General features: G+C 40.2%; 1 protein-coding gene across 13 annotated transcripts in view; it reads right to left on the reverse strand.

Moving 5' to 3' along the window:
* The window catches only part of KIAA0825 (KIAA0825 ortholog), a 377,294-nt gene that overhangs the window by 307,134 nt on the left and 51,561 nt on the right, over positions 1 to 18,599 (reverse strand). For all 13 annotated transcript variants that reach the window (XM_084833758.1, XM_084833751.1, XM_084833749.1 and 10 more), the window contains 2 exons: positions 17,837 to 18,005; positions 8,699 to 9,374 (listed from right to left, as the gene is read on the reverse strand). In XM_084833758.1, coding sequence (XP_084689884.1) covers positions 8,699 to 9,374; positions 17,837 to 18,004 — 844 coding nt within the window. In that variant the 5' untranslated portion in view covers position 18,005. The remainder of the gene's footprint in view (positions 1 to 8,698; positions 9,375 to 17,836; positions 18,006 to 18,599) is intronic.

Consider the following 18,599-nt stretch of genomic DNA (forward strand, 5'->3'; position numbering starts at 1 on the left):
GCTAACAAACCATGGTTTGTTAACCATGAACCCACAGTTCACAACCCAACAAACCATAGGTTCTTTTTGTGGGTTGTTCATGGTTAACAAAGCTTTTTTTTTTTTTTAGCACAGCTGGGTTCACACAACACAATAACCTATGGTTCAACAATAACCCACATTCAACCCATATTCAACCTTGAGTATGGGTTGTCATGTTATGTGAACCCAGCCAATGAGAGATAATGACAATAGTGAGCCCCAGAGCCATGCAGAAAGCATCCAAAATCCATCTCTTTCACTGAGCATCCCCACGGCCACACCTTTCCAAAACTCATGAAAACTAACAGTGAGAAGCAGCACAGTACAAAAATCCAGCTTATGCATCTCTACTCACATGCAAGAAGGGTGAATTACTCAAGAGTAATTGGTCAAGCAACAAAAAGAAATTAAGAGTGCAATCCTATGTCTGTTTAGACAGAAAAATGTCCTACAACTCCCAGCATTCTGGAGTTTTTCTGTCTAAACATGCATTGGATTGCACCCTTAATAGCTCTTGGCACCCCAAAACCCCAAAGGAGATGAATTTTTAAAACATATGCTAAAAAACAGGAATGCAGCATTCCTACTTTTTGGCTGCTGCTTTAGCTTTACCGGCCAATGACACTAATCACACTTACACATATTTACTCACAGTAATTAAGGTGAATTTCACTGTCTGCTTGCCAAAAAGTCATCCAGAGGTTCCATCCCTCCTCAGTCAACCACACACAGAGAAAAAGACTTTTTTTCTTAAACATTCACAAATTCTCCACATTGGTGGTCAACAAAAATAAATCTTAATTTGCTTGCCATTTTGGAGAGCACTGCTGCTGCTGGATGGATGGACAAAACATGCTCTCAGAGAGGAACAGGCAATGGCTACTAGTTTGCTGTTCCACTACACGTTGTCGGAAAATACAACACAGAGCGATCAGAAGAGCTGATAAAGGGACTGACACTGAGGATTTGTGGTGTGCATGGTGCTGCACAAACATACACTAAAAACAAAAACAGTTCACTTTTATTGTGTGTGGGGGGGGCAGTTTGATGCAGACAGTAAACAGGGCCATCTGACAAGGCCTTATGACCCACTTCTGGGTCATGACCCAGTGGTTAAAGACCACTGCTCTAAACCATGGTTTAGTACAATGTACACAAGCAGGAAAAAGCTACAGTGAGTCTCAGACTCGCATGTTCCCCCTTCTTCTGCTCCCCCTCCTATGTGGCCAGGACAAGTTTGGAAGCTTTGCTGTAGCTTGTCTGGAGCAACAAACTGTGGTTAACATTAACTATAGTTTGTTTAAAACAAGCCAAGTTCAAACCATGGTTTCTGAAGCTGGCTTGTTTAAAGTAACTATAATTAGAGTTAACCATGATTTCTGCTGTAGACAGACAGCACAGGAAGGTGTGGTTAATCAAAAACAGAACTTAAAGCTTCCAATCTCCTCTTGAATGCATGGGAGTAAGGGAGGGGACGTAGGGAGAGTGTGAGCCTGAGACTCGCTGCAATTCATTCCTGTTCATGGTTTAGCATGATGTGCAAATGTAACCATGAGAAAGGTTAACATATTGAGTGTGCCATATTATTTCTGCAATCAATGATAAATGTCTGTATTCAGTGTCAGTCTTTTGAAGTCACTGTAGCTAGATTAGGGGTGAGTTAGGGCCCAGTGAGTGATCTGAGAGCATCTGAAGCTACACTATGCTGAAGCTAAGCAAGCATGGACCTAGATTAGTGTTCCAGATGGGAGGCCCAAGTAAGACCAGACTATTAATAAAAACTTTTTTAAAAAAAACTTTTGGGGAAATTACAAACTAAAGTGGCAATCTCCCATTACAAAAGTTATTAGGTAAAATAGTATTTTTTGGGGGGGGCAATACAATGAATAATCTTCAGTTATAGAATACACTGAGCTCTGAAAACAGCACTCATATCACAAAAACAGTTGATGATTGTTTTGTGGGGGACACCTAGATTGGGGGAAAAGATAAGGGCCAGGATCTAAAGAAGGGATTTACAATTATGCAGGAACCCACACAATACAGTAGGAGCTCTCTTTTTACCTTTCTCTACAGTAGCACCCATTGGCAAATATATAACCTATTTTGCACTTTAAAAAGGAGACTTTATTTTCAGCAGTGAGAACTGCCACAGTGAAATGGAAAAGAAACAAAGTTCTAGCCACATGTACAGTTCTCCCCAACACATGCATGTCATTCCCTTCTTTGGATTCTACTCAAAGATTATAAAAGATTCATTACATTTAAATAATGATAATACTATCAACATGTAGCTAACATTTGGCAAAAACACAGTAACGAAGAATTAATTGGTATCTAATGTGCACAGCGACACTGAACAAGTAAAATTTCAAAGTGGTGAATGGAAATTTATAAACATAAATCCAGTAACAATGTGCTTCCATACTCTCAATTACATTAACTTTTTAGTGATGCCATAACTAGTACAGTCGCCTTGCATTCGTGTCAGCCATCATCCTCTTAAACAAATAAGAGGTCTCTCTGAACCAAATAACGAAAACTTCATTATTTTTCCCCATGTTTTCTATATTGCTATATTCATTTTATATGCACTAGTCATGTTCAGCCCTCATTCACATTATACTAGAATACTGTTAATGGTAGTACAACTGTAGATTTAAAATAGTTTGATTTGCTAAACAACAAATGACTTCACTGGGATTTAAGCAGCCTGTTTGCAAGATTGTAGCCTAAGCCTCCAAAAGGCAATTTAATATTTCTGTACAGCAACTGCAATACTGTTCCAATCTAAACTGCTAAAAATGGTGGTAGCAGTTTTCCACACACAGGACTTAAGATAATTACTTAAAAATCTACTTCGTTATTATACACTAACATTTATACACTAGCAAGTTTTTAAACAGTTAGATTTTACTTGCTAACAGGTTACATTAAAATTACACAGATATAATTATTGTACTGCACACCCAGAAAACTATAAAATGTTCACAAGCAAATCCCTTTGACCTTGTTAATGTCTGTTTCTTGTTAATCCAAGGCAAACATTGTTTGTAGATTGCATTTGTTATAAAATATGAAAAAAGGAAATCCCTTAACAGTTGTTACTGATTCCAGCATTTACAGACTGAGATTTAAATGCCGTTTACAAAACAGAACAGATGCAGATGCTGACAAAAAGGTAAACAATTGTTGCATGGCTTACTGCCAGACTCTGAGCCGATATATTAAACTCCAAGTGAAGCACATTTCCCCTATGGATTGCACTTATTGCCACTTCATTTCCTATGTGCACTGTCTCTCTATTGCTGTGCCTGGCAGTAAGCTATTTCCAGTTCTTTTGTGACCCCTGAGGCCTAGTGCTACCTCACACAGCCATTAGTGAAGGGAATTGCATGTGTCTGACACGGCCTGAAACCAATTATTTGATATTTTCTTCAGAATGATGCCCAACTCTGTTGGGAATGAGCAATCATGAAATAATTTACCTCCTGATTTAATTTTTTCCTGCACAAATTAGTTGTAGCCTGAGCTAGCTATACACAGCTGCCTGTGACATATCTCTGTCTTATCAAGATTATACTTGAAATGATGAAAGAGGGAGGGGGCTGAACAGAATAGATTGGGAGATCCTGCTTTAAAAAGGCATTGACAAGTTTATCAGATATACTGATCACATGTACTCTCAGCTGATTGAAAATGACAGAACCATAAAGGACTGTCAGAGCACCAGGGGAAACCACATGGATGCAAACCATTATCCAAGGGTTTAAGATTTTTTAAACACTGGTCTGCTTTTCAGTTCGCTGCTAAAACTAGTGATACTAAAATATCTATCTTTTAAAAGAAATATCTTTTAAGCTGTGGTGGAGGGAGAGGAAATACAAATGAACCAAGCACACAACCGTTCTTTTTGTAGTTCACATTAATGTTTTAAGTTCCTCAAAAAAAAATCTAATTATTTTACTACTTGTAATTCTAGGTATGTATTTGTGTGTTCAATACTTCTTTATCACGACAAAATCACAAATGGCTGTGAAAAGGGATTTCAACCTTTCTAATCAAAGAAGCATGGAAAAATTCTGCATATTCTGTAGTTCATAGTTATTGCTATGAACTATGGAGAGAACTAAGCAGTGATTATACAAACCTCTTGAAAGAGAGCCACTAATCATAAAGCACACCCATACCATGTTCCATAAGCTCAATCTAACCCAGTAAAAATATGGGCTGAGATCCAAAGAACAGTACAATTAGTTCCACACACCCAAGGGGGCTTTGAGCATGTGTTTCTTGAACAGCAGCTGCCATGCCACATGGCAAACCACTTTTGAAGCTGAGGGGTATTTCAAAAGCAGGTTCTGATGTAACATGGGTCTGCTAGTCAAATAAAAGAAGTCAAAATCCCACTGGGCATGTCTTTCAAAAAGGCTAACGGGAAGAAATGTGAACTTTCAAGTCTTTCTAGTGTCCTTTGCTGTCATTCAGGAACCATATTATAATTTAAAAGCAAAATATGGGCACAGAACATCTGTGATACTATGGAGCAGTATTAGCATTGTTGCGAACCAAACATTTTAATCTTAACTCTATCATTGATTCTGTATTTGAATGCAAACTGTATGATGGGCCAAATTAGGTGATACATAAAATGTGTTTTTTCTGTTTAAAAAACAAAACAGCTATGGGTGCCCCAACTAGGATTGGGACCACAAGGAAGGGCTTAACCCTTTGTCTCTGCACAATGGTCTGAGTGAATGTCACCCCCCTGAGCTGTTATTCTCTCAAGAGGTAAGGTGCCACTGGCCCCAGTGAATGGGCATTTGTCAGCAAAAGGAGTGTAAGTCTGGACTGTTTTCCTCAAGAAAGGGCTGGATGTGCCTGATCTTGTCTGATCTTGGAAGCTAAGCAGGGTCAGCCCTGGTTAGTACTTGGATGGGAGACCGCCTGGGAATCAGGCTTCCTGCACTGAGCAGGGGGTTGGACTTGATGGTCTTGTAGGCCCCTTCCAACCCTATGATTCCATGTCTATGTCTAAAAGATAGACACAAAAAAAGATCTAATCTGTCCTGTGGCAACTAGCGATTGTGTGCTTCCTGCCAACACTGGTTAATTCTCTCACCCTGTCAAGTAACAACAGGATGGATCCCCAGCTGGATAAGCTGTAAATATTCAGAGGGTGGGGAGGGGGTTGCTTAATACTGCTTTAGATGAACCATACGCATATGCAAACTTTATTAATACTTCAATAAGCATTAAAAGTTTATTTTTTATAAATCAACACCTATTTTTAAAAGTTTACTGAATATTAAATCCATATGACTGAAGAAAGAATTTTTTAATGTTCACATCTAGGTCAATGTGAGAAATAGCAACATATGCTGAGCATGAGAAGGGTGGGAGCTGATATATCAGCCTATTAATTTAAAATGGAACGTAATCTGTGAGAAAGTAAATTTTAAATTGTAAATATTGCTTTCTCACAAATAACAACGTAACCTGCACCAAATGTTTTTTTTTTAAGTGAGCTAGTCCTTAAAAAAAACTAAAACGATAACCAAGCCTTGTATTGATGACAGTATACAAAATGTCCCACAACTTAATAGTATCTCAGCAAGGATCACCTAATTAAGTTCTATTCAAGAGACAGCTGGTGTGTGTTGAAAAGAGTAACGTAAAGAATCATGTAACAATTTTCTTGTCAAACAATACTGTAGGAGCCTTAGAAACCTCTTCAGGAGACCTTTTAGAAGTCCTTCTTCTTTTGGCTTTCATAGCCTTCTATGGTTTCCTTTACACACTACTGTATGTTCCTAAGAAAAACTAACTTAATAATTCTCTCTCAACTTCTTTGTCACACTCTTTTTTTATTATTAAAGAGAGTACTGTAGTATATAAATCTCAGCCTGACCTCTGACCACTCAACAGAAATCAGATTGAAGAGTAAACCACTTTTATCTTTTATATTTGGGAGGAGAATGCAATAATTAGGGGGCATGGTGAGTTAAATGCTCTTTTCACCCTTAGGAGGAACACCTAGGTGTGCAAAGGAAGCTTTGAAATGAAAATAATTAGTGTTTTCTAATTGGCACTATTCTGAAAAAATGACAAAAATCTGAATTGCCTTTTTTGAGCAAAATGTGCGTATGAAATCAAATCACAGACATGAAACTTCATAGTTTTAGCAAGATTCAAATATGCAACACATATGATACCAAAATAAAATATACCTCTAAATAAAGATATTTAGAATGCAAATATTAATACAGCTATAATTTTTTCTTCTGAAGAAACAGCTTTTATGACCTACAGAATGTTGAGAGTGGAGGGAAATAGGAAGGAAAAAGGAAGGTGGGGAATTGACCTGATTCAGCCCATAGCAACCTTTAGTATCCAGGAAGGAAGGAAGGAAGGAAGGAAGGAAGGAAGGAAGGAAGGAAGGATTAGAGGATGTGTATTATGACAATCTTTCCCAACAGTACAGGAGGGAGGAAAAGACTGCTGAGGCCATCAGACAGAGAGGAAGTCTGATGGCCTCAGGTACCCCCTCCTTTGTTCCTGGATACAGCTCCAGTTGAGAGCCCCCCCCCCTCCTGCTACCATCTTTCACCAGTGAGGCCATCAGAAGGAGAGGAAGCAGCTGTCAGGCACCCCTCTATTAAGCCTGGTTATGATTCCAGCTGAGAGCCTTCCTCCCTCCTACTACCATTTGCCACTGCTGAGGATTGTAGAGGAACAGAAAGCAGCAGCCCTTCCATTGTATTTAAATCTAACTTCACGACCTGCTAAACTTTGCAACTAAGAATCTAGTGGCTGAATTTGTTTTTCTCCTCCCTCCTAATCCTCTTTACTTTTGAGTCATGGCTTTTAGAGTGTAAATCTCTGTGCAGGGAATGTTTATGTAGTACCATTATAAACCACTCTGGGACCCTTTGGGGCTGAAGGGGGAGATAAAAATCCTATAAATAATAGGAAACCCTTTCCCTTTCCCACTTTCCAGAACACCCCCCGCCCACCGCTATCTAGTAATAAAGTGCTGATGTTTGCATCTGACAGCCAGCCACAAACATGAGTAATTTAGCACTATATATAGCACTTTGTACATTATGTGGTAATAATTGTGTTATTTTCCTTCCCTTCCCCTCCTGAAAACCTCTTCTCCACTCAGCAAACCACAAACATTGCTACAAGGCCTACAAGCTGGGTAAAGCCCTACATAGGAGCACTCCTTTGAGTGCAGGGATAGGTAACCACCAGCCCATAGAGCCTTTACATCTGGCCCACATCCTCCTCTCCATCAGCCCTCACCATGTTTCTGTCATGCCCAACTCCTTGTTTGTCCATTGGCCCTGCCTTTCCTCTGCCATGCAATCCTCCCCGCAGTGGCTCCCCTGCCTCAGCTTTCTCATCTGTCACACAATCTTCACCAGCACACAAATACAACCAGTATAATGGAATGGTGAGGACTCACAAGAGCTGCGGGTGACCGTCAGCTAGAACAAGTGATGATGGCAGGAGGCTGAAGGAAAGAGGCAAAAAGATTTCATTTTGTTGTGGAGTGTATGTGTGTGGGGGACAGTGCTGGAGAGTGTCAGAGCATCTGATGTATTTATACAAAGTTCAGGGGAAGAAAAAAAACCTGGACAGAGGATGCTGGAGGGGAGAGGCAAAGGCGAAATTGTTTTCTTTTGTTGTGGGGAAGGGGTTGCTGGAGAGTGCCAGGCTAAAAATTATTTTAATAAAAATAAAGTTAAAATGATACAGACTTCCTGAATTAATCCACAAGGTGTCTCCTTGCCTTATCCATAATTCACTCCATATGGCATTTTTAGCTGACATATTTTAGAACATGATATCTAGCAAACAAAATGAGTTCAAGATAAAGCCCTTGATTAAACAACCTGACCTATATTTAAATGAGGGCTAACATTGTTTAAAATATTAGATTAACCTTTAAAATGTAATATAATTTCACAGAAAAAGTATAGCAAATTATGAATTTCTTAGCACATTTCATTTGTCTTCATTTGTCTGTGAAAAGGAGCAATCTAAAGCAGCCTTCCAAATAACTGTGCAAGAGGTAGTCTGTTCTGCTCACTCCTCCTGCCTCTGTTCCCCTCATGTCACTTCTGTCATCAGTTTACTTTCCTTTGGCAGCATGGGGCTATCCCAGGTATCTGGTAGGAATACCAGTGAATACTGAAGCACAACTGGAGCCTTCATCGCAGACATCATTTTTAAACATGGGAGTGTTACGGAAGATGCATATGGATGAGTTCCTTGGAAGCATTTGTGAGTTGCTAAAAGCAAGCATTTTGAATATCAGTAATAATAGACTGTAATTTTAATGAAGGCCCTCCTGTTTCAATCTAGAACTAATCTGCAACAGTAAGAAGGGAATAAAGTAGACCCAGTTTCCTTGCTGACATGATGACAATAGGAACAGTAACACAAGTTAAACTGGTATGAGTTTTTCTCTATGGTCTGCATGCATTCAAGCAGATAATCATTGCCTACTTTTGGGAACAGTGCTGTACAAAGCTTGGCCCTTCATGTTTGGAGCCATCATAATCCTGCACTTACGTCTTTCACTAGATTGCAGCCAATAACTGTATGAGAAGTTAAAGGATAAAGTCAATTAAGACAACTGATGAACATGAAATAAAATGCCACTAACCCCCAACTTGAGCTAATCCTCTGTGTTTCTTTGAGCTCTTGCTTGCTTTAACACCATGTAATGCATTTTCTTTAAACTGAAGCTCACAAAGTGTTTCAAGAAGAATGGTCATTTCTTCAGTGATGGTATCCAAATAAGTTTCATTAATAAACTTCAGTGTTGAAGAAGGATCAATAATTCCACTTAGTATATACAAATCTTCTTTTATCATTGCACACATGGCAGGTATTGAACTTTCATAACCATGAACCGTTTTTTCGAAGTTTGTTTCGCCACTGCCTTCAAGAACACATTTCTGCAAACGATCACTAACCAATTTATTTTGCATGTTTTGATACTTGGCTAGAACTTCTGATTCAGGATAAAGAAATAAAAGCTGCTGTAGACATTGTGTTTTAAACTGTGGCTGCTGTTGTAAAGTATCAGTTTTTGTTTCCGGATGATTTTGTAATTGGTTTACTAAGAAGCGTCGAAGATGCAACCTTACATCATCCCAAATGCATTGAACATCCATTGCTGAATCATCTTCAACACCATGAAGGGAAGTACTGGATGTAAACTCAAATGATGTCCCACTTGGAGTACAGGGAAATAAGACACCACACTGACTAGAGAGATCAAGGAGGAAGTGGAGAATAATTTCTTCTTGGTTTTGTTCATTCTTCAGTAAGCTTTGCTAAGAAAGGATAAATAACAAGTTACTATGTGAATACCTCTATTTAAAGTAAATAATGTATCTCTTCAGTGATGCAAAGTATTGTTAATTACAACCTACAAAACCAATTTCCAATATATACATTGTATTTCTCCAACATTTTTCCTATCAGCTGAAACAAATACTTGTAAAGGAAGAAAAAATGTATCTTCAGCTGCAATCCTATACACACTTACTTAGGAACAAGCACCATTGAACTCACTGGGGTTTACTTCTGGGTAAACATGTATAGGATTGCACTGTTAGGCTGCAATCCTATACACAGTTAACTGGGAGTTAGTCCTATTGAACTCAGTGGGGCTTACTTCCAAGTAGACATGCATAAGATTACACTGTTAATGTCATTCACTCCATATAAAGGACTTCCTGGTTTTCTCTGAGGTCAACTTGCAACAACTACAATAACTATTAGATTAAAAAAATGCATGAATATGTTTCAAGACGTACGCAACAAAACAGGTAGAATATTTTGATGAGTTAATTATACCATAAGCCACAATATTTATCTGTAGTCCATACAAGTAATTACATACATGGATGTAAGCCCCCTAATATGAGTTTGGTCTTAAGACCTCAGTCTCTGGGTTAACAAACAGATACCAAACCAGCATTCTGGAGAATACAAGGAGTAGCGAAACATGAGATTGCAAAAACTAAAAATACAGATATGCATTTAAAAATATACAGGCTACCAAAAATTAAGATAACTGTTTGAAATGCTGTAATACCTTGTAATGCTAAATGTAATGGTGACTTTGTCCTAGTAATGACAGAAAATGGTGAGAGGAGTTTGAACATTTCATTTTATGCTGGGAACATAACTGCCTGGAAAATTGGAAGAAAAATGGGAATTTGACTTTTTAAATTGTTATGACTAATTCCTAAAACTAAAATGTAGTATTTCCCACTTGTTCTGGTCAAAGTCTAGCGATTATGAGTTCAATCTGCACTCATTTACATGTGCATAAATATCACTGAAATCAGTTAGACATGCAAAATTCCAGCCTGTAAACATAGTTGTAAGGATAAAAAATCTCTCGTAAGAGCTTCTGAAAAACTTAATAGGAGCCAATTTATACAATACCTTTTGCCTGTAAAAGTAGTCTTGGCCTTCTGACAATGCAGGCAAACGTAATGTAACATTTTAGAAATCGCAGACATAACTGACAGCAATTTCTGTTATTGGATCCATGAGTTTAGAGCAGACCCATTGAAACCACCGGGGCTTATGTTAGTCATGACTAACTTATTCCATATTTCAATGTGTTGAAACTTACCCATTATTTCAATTCAATTTCTAAGTCTGGATCCACCCCTCAATCATATATATTATATAACTAGCTGATATACCCGGCGTTGCCCGGGATGTAATTTTGTCATAGGCACTATTTGTTAGAAACACATTAAGGTAGGTTTACGCTTCTCGGAAAGGCCCCATAAGAAAGGTGAAAAGTTGAATCCACCAGACTTGATTAAAAAAGCACAACAATTATAACGAGCAGATTGAATAAAAAACACTACTAAAAATGCAAGAGACTGAATCTGTAAGCACTACGACAATATAATCCACACTGAATCTCATACCACTATTAAAATGTTCAACAGAGGCTTCCTTGCTGGATATTGCAGGAACAGGGGAGAGAAACTAAATGCTCTCCACAGTCAGAAAAGAAACCATGAGTAAAGCGGAAGGAACAAATGGCAGCCAGCCAATCCAAGGTGAAGGAAGTCAGAGTGAATGGGAGACAGACCAATAGAATGAAAGATGGCCAATAGGATGACCCATAGCTGAAATAGAAACCTGGTCTGTATCATGATTGAGAGGGTGTACTTGTTAGTAAGAGAAAGTATAAACAAAGTAATAATGTAACCCAGTGACTCCTGTCATACACTCTGGCAAATGAGAATGTGAACTAAAAGCAGCAGGAACTCTAGGGCCCAAATGGCAGGCTCAGTGGCCCCTGCAGTGTGATTAGGCCCAGGGCAGCTCCCCCTTATGCCCTGTCTTACAGACGGCCCTGCAGCCAGCCACAAACACAAACCCACACACAATTGTTGACTTTTTTATATATAGAAGATAGGGGTATATTCACGTGTGTATGGTATACAAATTTTACAGAACCTATCAAAATATTTTTCAATTGGCACTGCTGTCCATAGAGCGGATTTTCCTAATCTTTTAGTCACATGAACAATTATGAGAAATACAATGCTTAAACAATCTTATTTTCCGATGATATTGTATAACATGCCATTTTATGAAAAATAGCATAAATGCTTAATATCTATCAAACCTGACAATGGGTTTCACTCTTATGGAATATGAATCCAAAAGTGTCTTCCACAAGGAAGTTCCTAGTGCTGCTTTGGAAGTTTAAACAGAAATATTTTCAATTACAAAAGCCTATCTAAACCTAAGTAGTATTCAAAGTCTCTTCAAATTGAAAATATATCCCTAAAATGGTCACCAGGAGGCTTGTACAAACCATCTTGGAGTTGGTACTCCTAAAAGATGAGTCCCTGCAGCTGGCTTTGAAGCTTTGCAAGCTTAGTTTCATATTTCAAAGTCTTTTTGAACACTGCCTATGTTAAGATAGGCTTTTGTATTTGAAAGTCAAAGTTTTAAAAAGCTTCAAACAGTGCTGCAGGAGCCTTTCAGAAGAAGCATATCCAAAATGGTGAACACAGGCTCTTTTAGAGTAGACTGTATGTTTCTCATGAGCGTATTTTGCTACTGGTAACCAGAGAAAGTCAACTTAACCTGGATATATGCATACATAAAGCACAATTTTTACAAATGTTTTGATAACCTTTTTAGAATATAATTGAACAATGGCATTGATTTTCTTAAGATGTTAGCTTGAAAACTCTAAGGATTCACAAAGTAATCTTACAGAATACAGTCTTCTTAACTGATCACATTACAAATTTAATCTTGTTCAATCACAAATTAAAATGTATTTGTTCCTTACAGAACAAATATACAGAACGGGTTGTATCCAACTGTGTCTATCTGCCAGCAGAATGGACATGTTTGCAGAACAGATTCTCCCTCCCCCCTGCAGCACCCTGAGTACCCCTAAAGTTTGCTCTGGAGGGTTGGGGGACCCTCTGGAACAGATCTGAGGGCAAGGGAGAGGAAAGGAAGATTAAGTCCTGTTGCACTAGTGGAAGTCCACTGCCATGAGGTTGGCTGTAGCCCATTATCGGAATCTAGAGCTCTGATCTTGTAATGCCTTCTTCCTGTTATGTATAACTTTCAGCATGATTTTAAAAAAATGCTAGCAAATAAAAAGTTAATTAGGGCAACTCAGTAATGGCTTTCAAAATGTATGTGGCAACAACATGGTCAGGGTGAAAACTGAGCCAATAGAGCCCCAGAGCAGTTCTGATTCTGAGGAGGAACAGCAATCCGTGGGAGAGGAGCTTGCTCATCTCTCACAAGCACAGCACCTGGCAGAGATTCCTCCTGCCAGCATTCCTGGGATAGATAGCGACCCTAGCAGTGAGAGAGCGCTGGAGGGGGGCTTGTTGGATGCTCGGCACAGACGCAGGAAGTGACGACAGATGGAGGGTGCGGAAAGGAGGCGTAGCGCTCGTTTGGCGCGCAAACAACGGTCGCGTTCCCAGGACCCAAGGGAAAGAGGGAGGATCTCTCCCTAGCCCATAAGTTCAGGGTCTTCTCGTGATTCTCCTTCAAACGGGGACCAACTGCCTTACCTGGAGCTTAGGCTACTCAGCTATCTTTCCCCAGTGCTGTTCCTTGCTTTGGCACTAGCAACTAGTATTCTGAAAGAGCCATAAAGTAATAAAGGAATAAAGTCTTGGAAAGAATTCCTCGTCGTTTGTGTCCTGAGTTGGCTATTGGTGGGGACTTCAAGAGGCAGCTAGGGCGCTCTTGACAAACATATGCCTTTATTTTATATGTTATACATTATAATGTATAATATATGTTCTCTCTGCCCATGAAGAAATAATAGGGAAGAAGAGCAACAGGGGAGGAAAGGAAAGATTGACATGTCTGGTCTATGCATTCTTAGAATCATAGGATCATAGAATAGTAGGGTTGGAAGGGGCCTGCAAGGCCATCGAATCCAACCCCCTGCTCAATGCAGGAATCCAAGTCAAAGCATCCCTGACAGATGGCTGTCCAACCTCATCTTGAATGCCTCCAGTGGGGAGAGCACACTACCTCACTAGGTAATTGGTTCTATTGTTGTATTGCTCTAACAGTCAGGAAGTTTTTCCTGATGTTCAGCCGGAATCTGGCTTCCTGTCACTTGAGCCCATTATTTTGTGCCCTGCATTCTGGGATGATCGAGAAGAGATCCTGGCCTTCCTCTCTGTGACAACCTTTCAAGTACTTGAAGAGGGCTATCATATCTCCCCTCAGTCTTCTCAAGGCTAAACATGCCCAGTTCTTTCAGCCTCCCCTCATAGGGCTTTGTTTCCAGTCCCCTGATCATCTTCGTTGTCCTCCTCTGAACACTCTCCAGCTCGTCTGCATCCTTCGTAAAGTGTGGTGCCGAGAACTGGACACAGTACTCCAGATGAGGCCTAACTAGTGCTGAGTAGAGGGGAGCTAGTACTTCCCTGGATTTGGAAGCTATGCTTCTATTAATGCAGCCCAAAAGAGCATTTGCCTTTTTTGCAGCCACATCACATTGTTGGCTCATATTCAGCTTGTGATCTACAACAATTCCAAGATCCTTCTCACTTGTAGTACTGTTGAGCCAATTATCCCCTATCTTGTAACTGTGTATTTGGTTTCTTTTTCCTAGGTGCAGAACTTGGCATTTATCCCTATTAAATGTCATTCTGTTGTTTTCTGCCCAGCGCTCCAGTCTATCAAGATCACTTTGAATTTTGTTTCTGTCTTCCAGGGTATTAGCTATCCTGCCCGATTTTGTGTCATCTGCTAATCTGATCAGCATTCCCTGCACTTCCTTCTCCAAGTCATTAATACAAATGTTGAAGAGCACTGGGCCCACGACTGAGCCCTGCGGTACCCTGCTCATTACCTCTCCCCAATTTGAGAAGATTCCATTGATAAGCCCTCTTTGAGTCTGATTCTGTAGTCAATTGTGGATCCACCTGATGGTTGTTTCATCTAGCCCACTTGGAGCTAGTTTGCTCATCAGGATATCATGGAGCACTTTGTCGAAAGCTTTGCTGAAGTTGAGGTATATTATGTCCACAGCATTCCCACAGTCCACAAGGGAGGTTACCTGATCAAAAAATGAGATCAGATCTGGCAGGATTTGTTCTTGACAAATCCATGTTGGCTTCAAGTAATCACTGCCTTGTTTTCAAGGTGCTTACAGATGGATTGCTTTATCATCTGCTCCAGAGTTTTCCCAGGGATTGATGTCAGACTGACTGGTCTGTAGTTCCCGGGTTCCTCCTTTTTGCCCTTTTTGAAGATAGGGACAACATTAGCCCTCCTCCAGTCATCTGGTACTTCACCCGTCCCCCATGATTTCTCAAAGAGAATAGACAGTGGTTCTGAGAGTTCTTCTGCCAGTTCCTTTATTACTGTAGGGTGCAGTTCATCTGGCCCTGGAGATTTGAACTCATTCAAAGTAATTAGGTGTTCCTTGACCATATGCCTATCGCTCTCAAGCTGCAATCCTGCCCGTTCAGCCTGTACTTCACCTTTGCCAGGGGGATCATAGACCCTCTTTTGGGAGAAGACTGAGCCAAAGTAGGAATTGAGCACTTCTGCCTTTTCTTTGTCATCTGTTATCATTTTGTCATCCTTATTTAATAGCTGAACCACCATTTCTTTCTTATGGAATCCATTGACCAGTCAGGGACTCAGAAGGGCAACAGGAGCCTTTGCCCTCTGGCCAAATAGCTGGTGCCTAGGCTGGGTGGATGGGCTTGACTTAGGCAAGCCTGCCCCCAACCTGGTGCCCTCCAGATGTTTTGCACTATAACTCCTATGAGTCTCACCCAACCTGGCCAGTGGTCAGGGCTAGTGGGAGTTGTAGTCCAAAACAGCTAGAGGCCACCAGGTTGGGGAAGGTTAGTTTAGGTTTACTGGTGGGCTGCTGCTGCTTCTTCACTTTCACTTTTGATGCCTGCTTGGAACAGTCCTCTTTCTGCTGCACCACTGGTGAGGAAGGGAGAAGAAGCATGGACTTTGTCTTATTTTACTGTGGAGTTCAGGAGTCCAGAGCTGCATTGAAGAGCAACTCTTCATTTACATTTTTGGAGGGAGAGGAAAAGCACTTTTAATACTTGAGGGGCGGGGGGGTAGTGAAAGAGACTCTGTTCTTAATTGGGTACAATAAGCTTGCAAGGGAGCTGAGGGAAAACTCCCTCAACTCCCCTTGTTTGATTTCTCTTTTTAGAAATTAAACAAAGAGAAGTGCAGGGAATGGTGGGGAAACCTTGCCATCTGTCCTGTAATCTCTTGTCTTTCATCCTGGGGCGTGTGCTTATGTGTGTTTGTGAGACAATAAGTATAGGGCGGGGGTCCCCAACCTTTTTGTACCTGTGCGTATATTTGGGAATTTGAGAAACAGCTGTGGGCACCACCACAAAATGGTTCTCATAGAGGAAGTGGCTAATCACATAATGGCTGCCATGGGGGCCTGGCTGATCAAGAGGTGGGGTGTGGGGAGAAATAGTAAGGCTAGAGGCTGGGAAGGAGGGAGAAATGGAAAGAGTTGCTTCCTGACCTGCCCAGTCTTCTTCCAGCCACACAGACCTTCCCCTTTGGATGCTCTCCCCCCCCTCCACTCCCAGCCTCTAGCTTCACTACTTCTCTCCTCCAACACCTTCCCTCACTATTTCTCTCCCTTCCTTGTCCCTAGCCTTCTTCTTTCTCTCTTTTCCTAACCCCTAGCCTAGGTCTTTCTCTCCCAGCCACCCCTTTATCTTGTCGCTTCTTTCTACTTCCTAACCTCGTCTCCCCGACTTTACTTTGCTGTTTCTCCCTGCTCCTGGCCTTTAGACTTGCTCTTTCTCTCCCATCTACCCCTTTGCCTTGCTTTCTCTTCCTGCCCATGGAACAGCTGATCAGCGGCAGGTTCAGGAAAAAGAAGGAGAACCTGATGCCCTAACATTTTTCCATTTTTTATTTTAAAAGCTTTTTTTGAAGGGGGCCGTGAGTGAAGAGTTTTGCAGGGAGGTGCCCATGTGCCCCATGCTGGGCACCCCTGGTATACAGGGTAAGGCTGCAGTTGAAAGAGGAAAGTAATGTATCCTTCAGAGCCGCTTTTAGTTTATTCCTGCTAGCCAGTAGTGGAAACTACTGTTTAAGTGTTTTATAATAGTTTATACCATTATTTCATTTTTATAAGATTCTTACCTACATTGAACCTCTGTAGACAGGACAGGTGAGAAAATCAATCTCTCAGCCAGTAAAAAACCCTGTTACTGCAAAGAGCAATGGCCCACAATAATAACGGAATCACCAACACAGAGTATCCCATCATTTCCGCTAAATATATCTATTAGCACCCCTGTGAATACAGATTATGTTCATGAAGAGAATGGACCAGTTAGAATAAATAAAAGCCTAAGTGACCAATGCCTTCCTTTTGCAATTAGCAGCAGATCAGCAGAGGAGAAACAGGCTGAAGCTGTTCCATAAAGCTGTTCTGTCTCAAACACATAGAAGCATCCAAGCACAACAATCTTCTCCATGATACCCTTTTTATCCAGCCAGAAATTACCAAGACTTTCTGCAATAAGCTTCTTCATGGCTTCATATAGCACTAAATCAACCTATATTTTGGGACTCAAACCACAAACCTATGTATGCTTTGGGCCTGTTCTCTTTCTTCTTCTGTACAAAGTTCTGGTCAATGCACCAACATGAAAAATTGAATATAAAAAATCCTAATATTATTTGTTTTATTTATCATATATGTATTTTGTTTGATAGTACTTGCCAGGGTGGTATAGTGGCTAGAGTGTTGGACTGGGAGCCAGGAGGTCTGGGTTCTAGTCCCCACTCGGCCACGGAAGCTCACTGGGTGACTTTGGACCAGTCACAGACTCTCAGCCCAACCTACCTCACAGGGTTGTTGTTGTGAGCATAAAATGGAGAGGAGGAGGATTATGTACGCCGCCTTGGGTTTCTTAAAGAGGAAAAATGGTGGGATATAAATGTAATAAATAATAAATACATAAATAAATAAGCAAGCCACCCAGTGAGCTTCATAGTCAGTCTCTCAAGTCCAACACTCTGTCCACTACATCACACTATTCACACAACCAATAAGTATCCAACATGCTTTTACAGCAAACTGTGAAACACAGAAAATACTGTACTAAAATGTATATTCAATTAGAATCAGAACTCACATTAGCAAAATAATATCAACTACAATTCCCAGAACATTGTAATAAATAGGAGAAATGTGCTTGAAAATAATTTTCAATTATGACATAAAATAGCAGCATTTTACCAGTGTTTGGAGAAACATGATCAATTTTCCATGAGGTGTTGAAGAAGGCTTGATTGAGCTGAAACTGCAATTATTTAACCACTGAAGACAGTCAGTTGTGTCCTGTAGCAACCCATCAGAACACGTATCATTTATTTCCAGTTGTAGGTCCTTAAGACACTGTTCCATGCTAAAACAAAAAGAAAAGCAAACATTTTTACTATTTTAAAATAAATACTTATTCCTTTATAGAAAGGTATACAACTTTATATATAATCATATTATATAATGGTTTATCATATTAACAACACTAATGTTTTACTGATACTATTAATACATAATTCTGTACAGGTGTTTTAATGCAGTGGGGCTTAATCATCACCTTATAACCTTAGAAACAATGGAACACGTTTGATCTGTAGCAGCTATTTATATATTTCTAAGGAGTTCCATTTATGGGATCACTCACAGAGACAGATACTATTCCTCAAAAGGGCCTGACCACATGGCTACTTCTCCTAGGGCTGTTTTCAGACTGTAGCATCAGAAAAAGCAGCACATCCACAAGTTCTAACTACTATGTGAAACATTCAACCTACTAGACTGTACCAGCTGTGCTAGTCTGTTGTTGGGCAAAGCAGGGATCAGCACAAAAACTGGCACAGTGCTGGTATCAGGCATATAGGCAATGAGTATACCTAGCACTCAAAAAGCCCTTTGCCTGGAAGCACACTATGGCTGTAATCATAAACTCTTTTACTTTGAAGTAAATCCCATAAAAATC

The sequence above is a fragment of the Heloderma suspectum genome, chromosome 2 (assembly GCF_057233095.1).
Source record: "Heloderma suspectum isolate Gila_16-S chromosome 2, 16-S_ref, whole genome shotgun sequence".
Taxonomy (NCBI): domain Eukaryota; kingdom Metazoa; phylum Chordata; class Lepidosauria; order Squamata; family Helodermatidae; genus Heloderma; species Heloderma suspectum.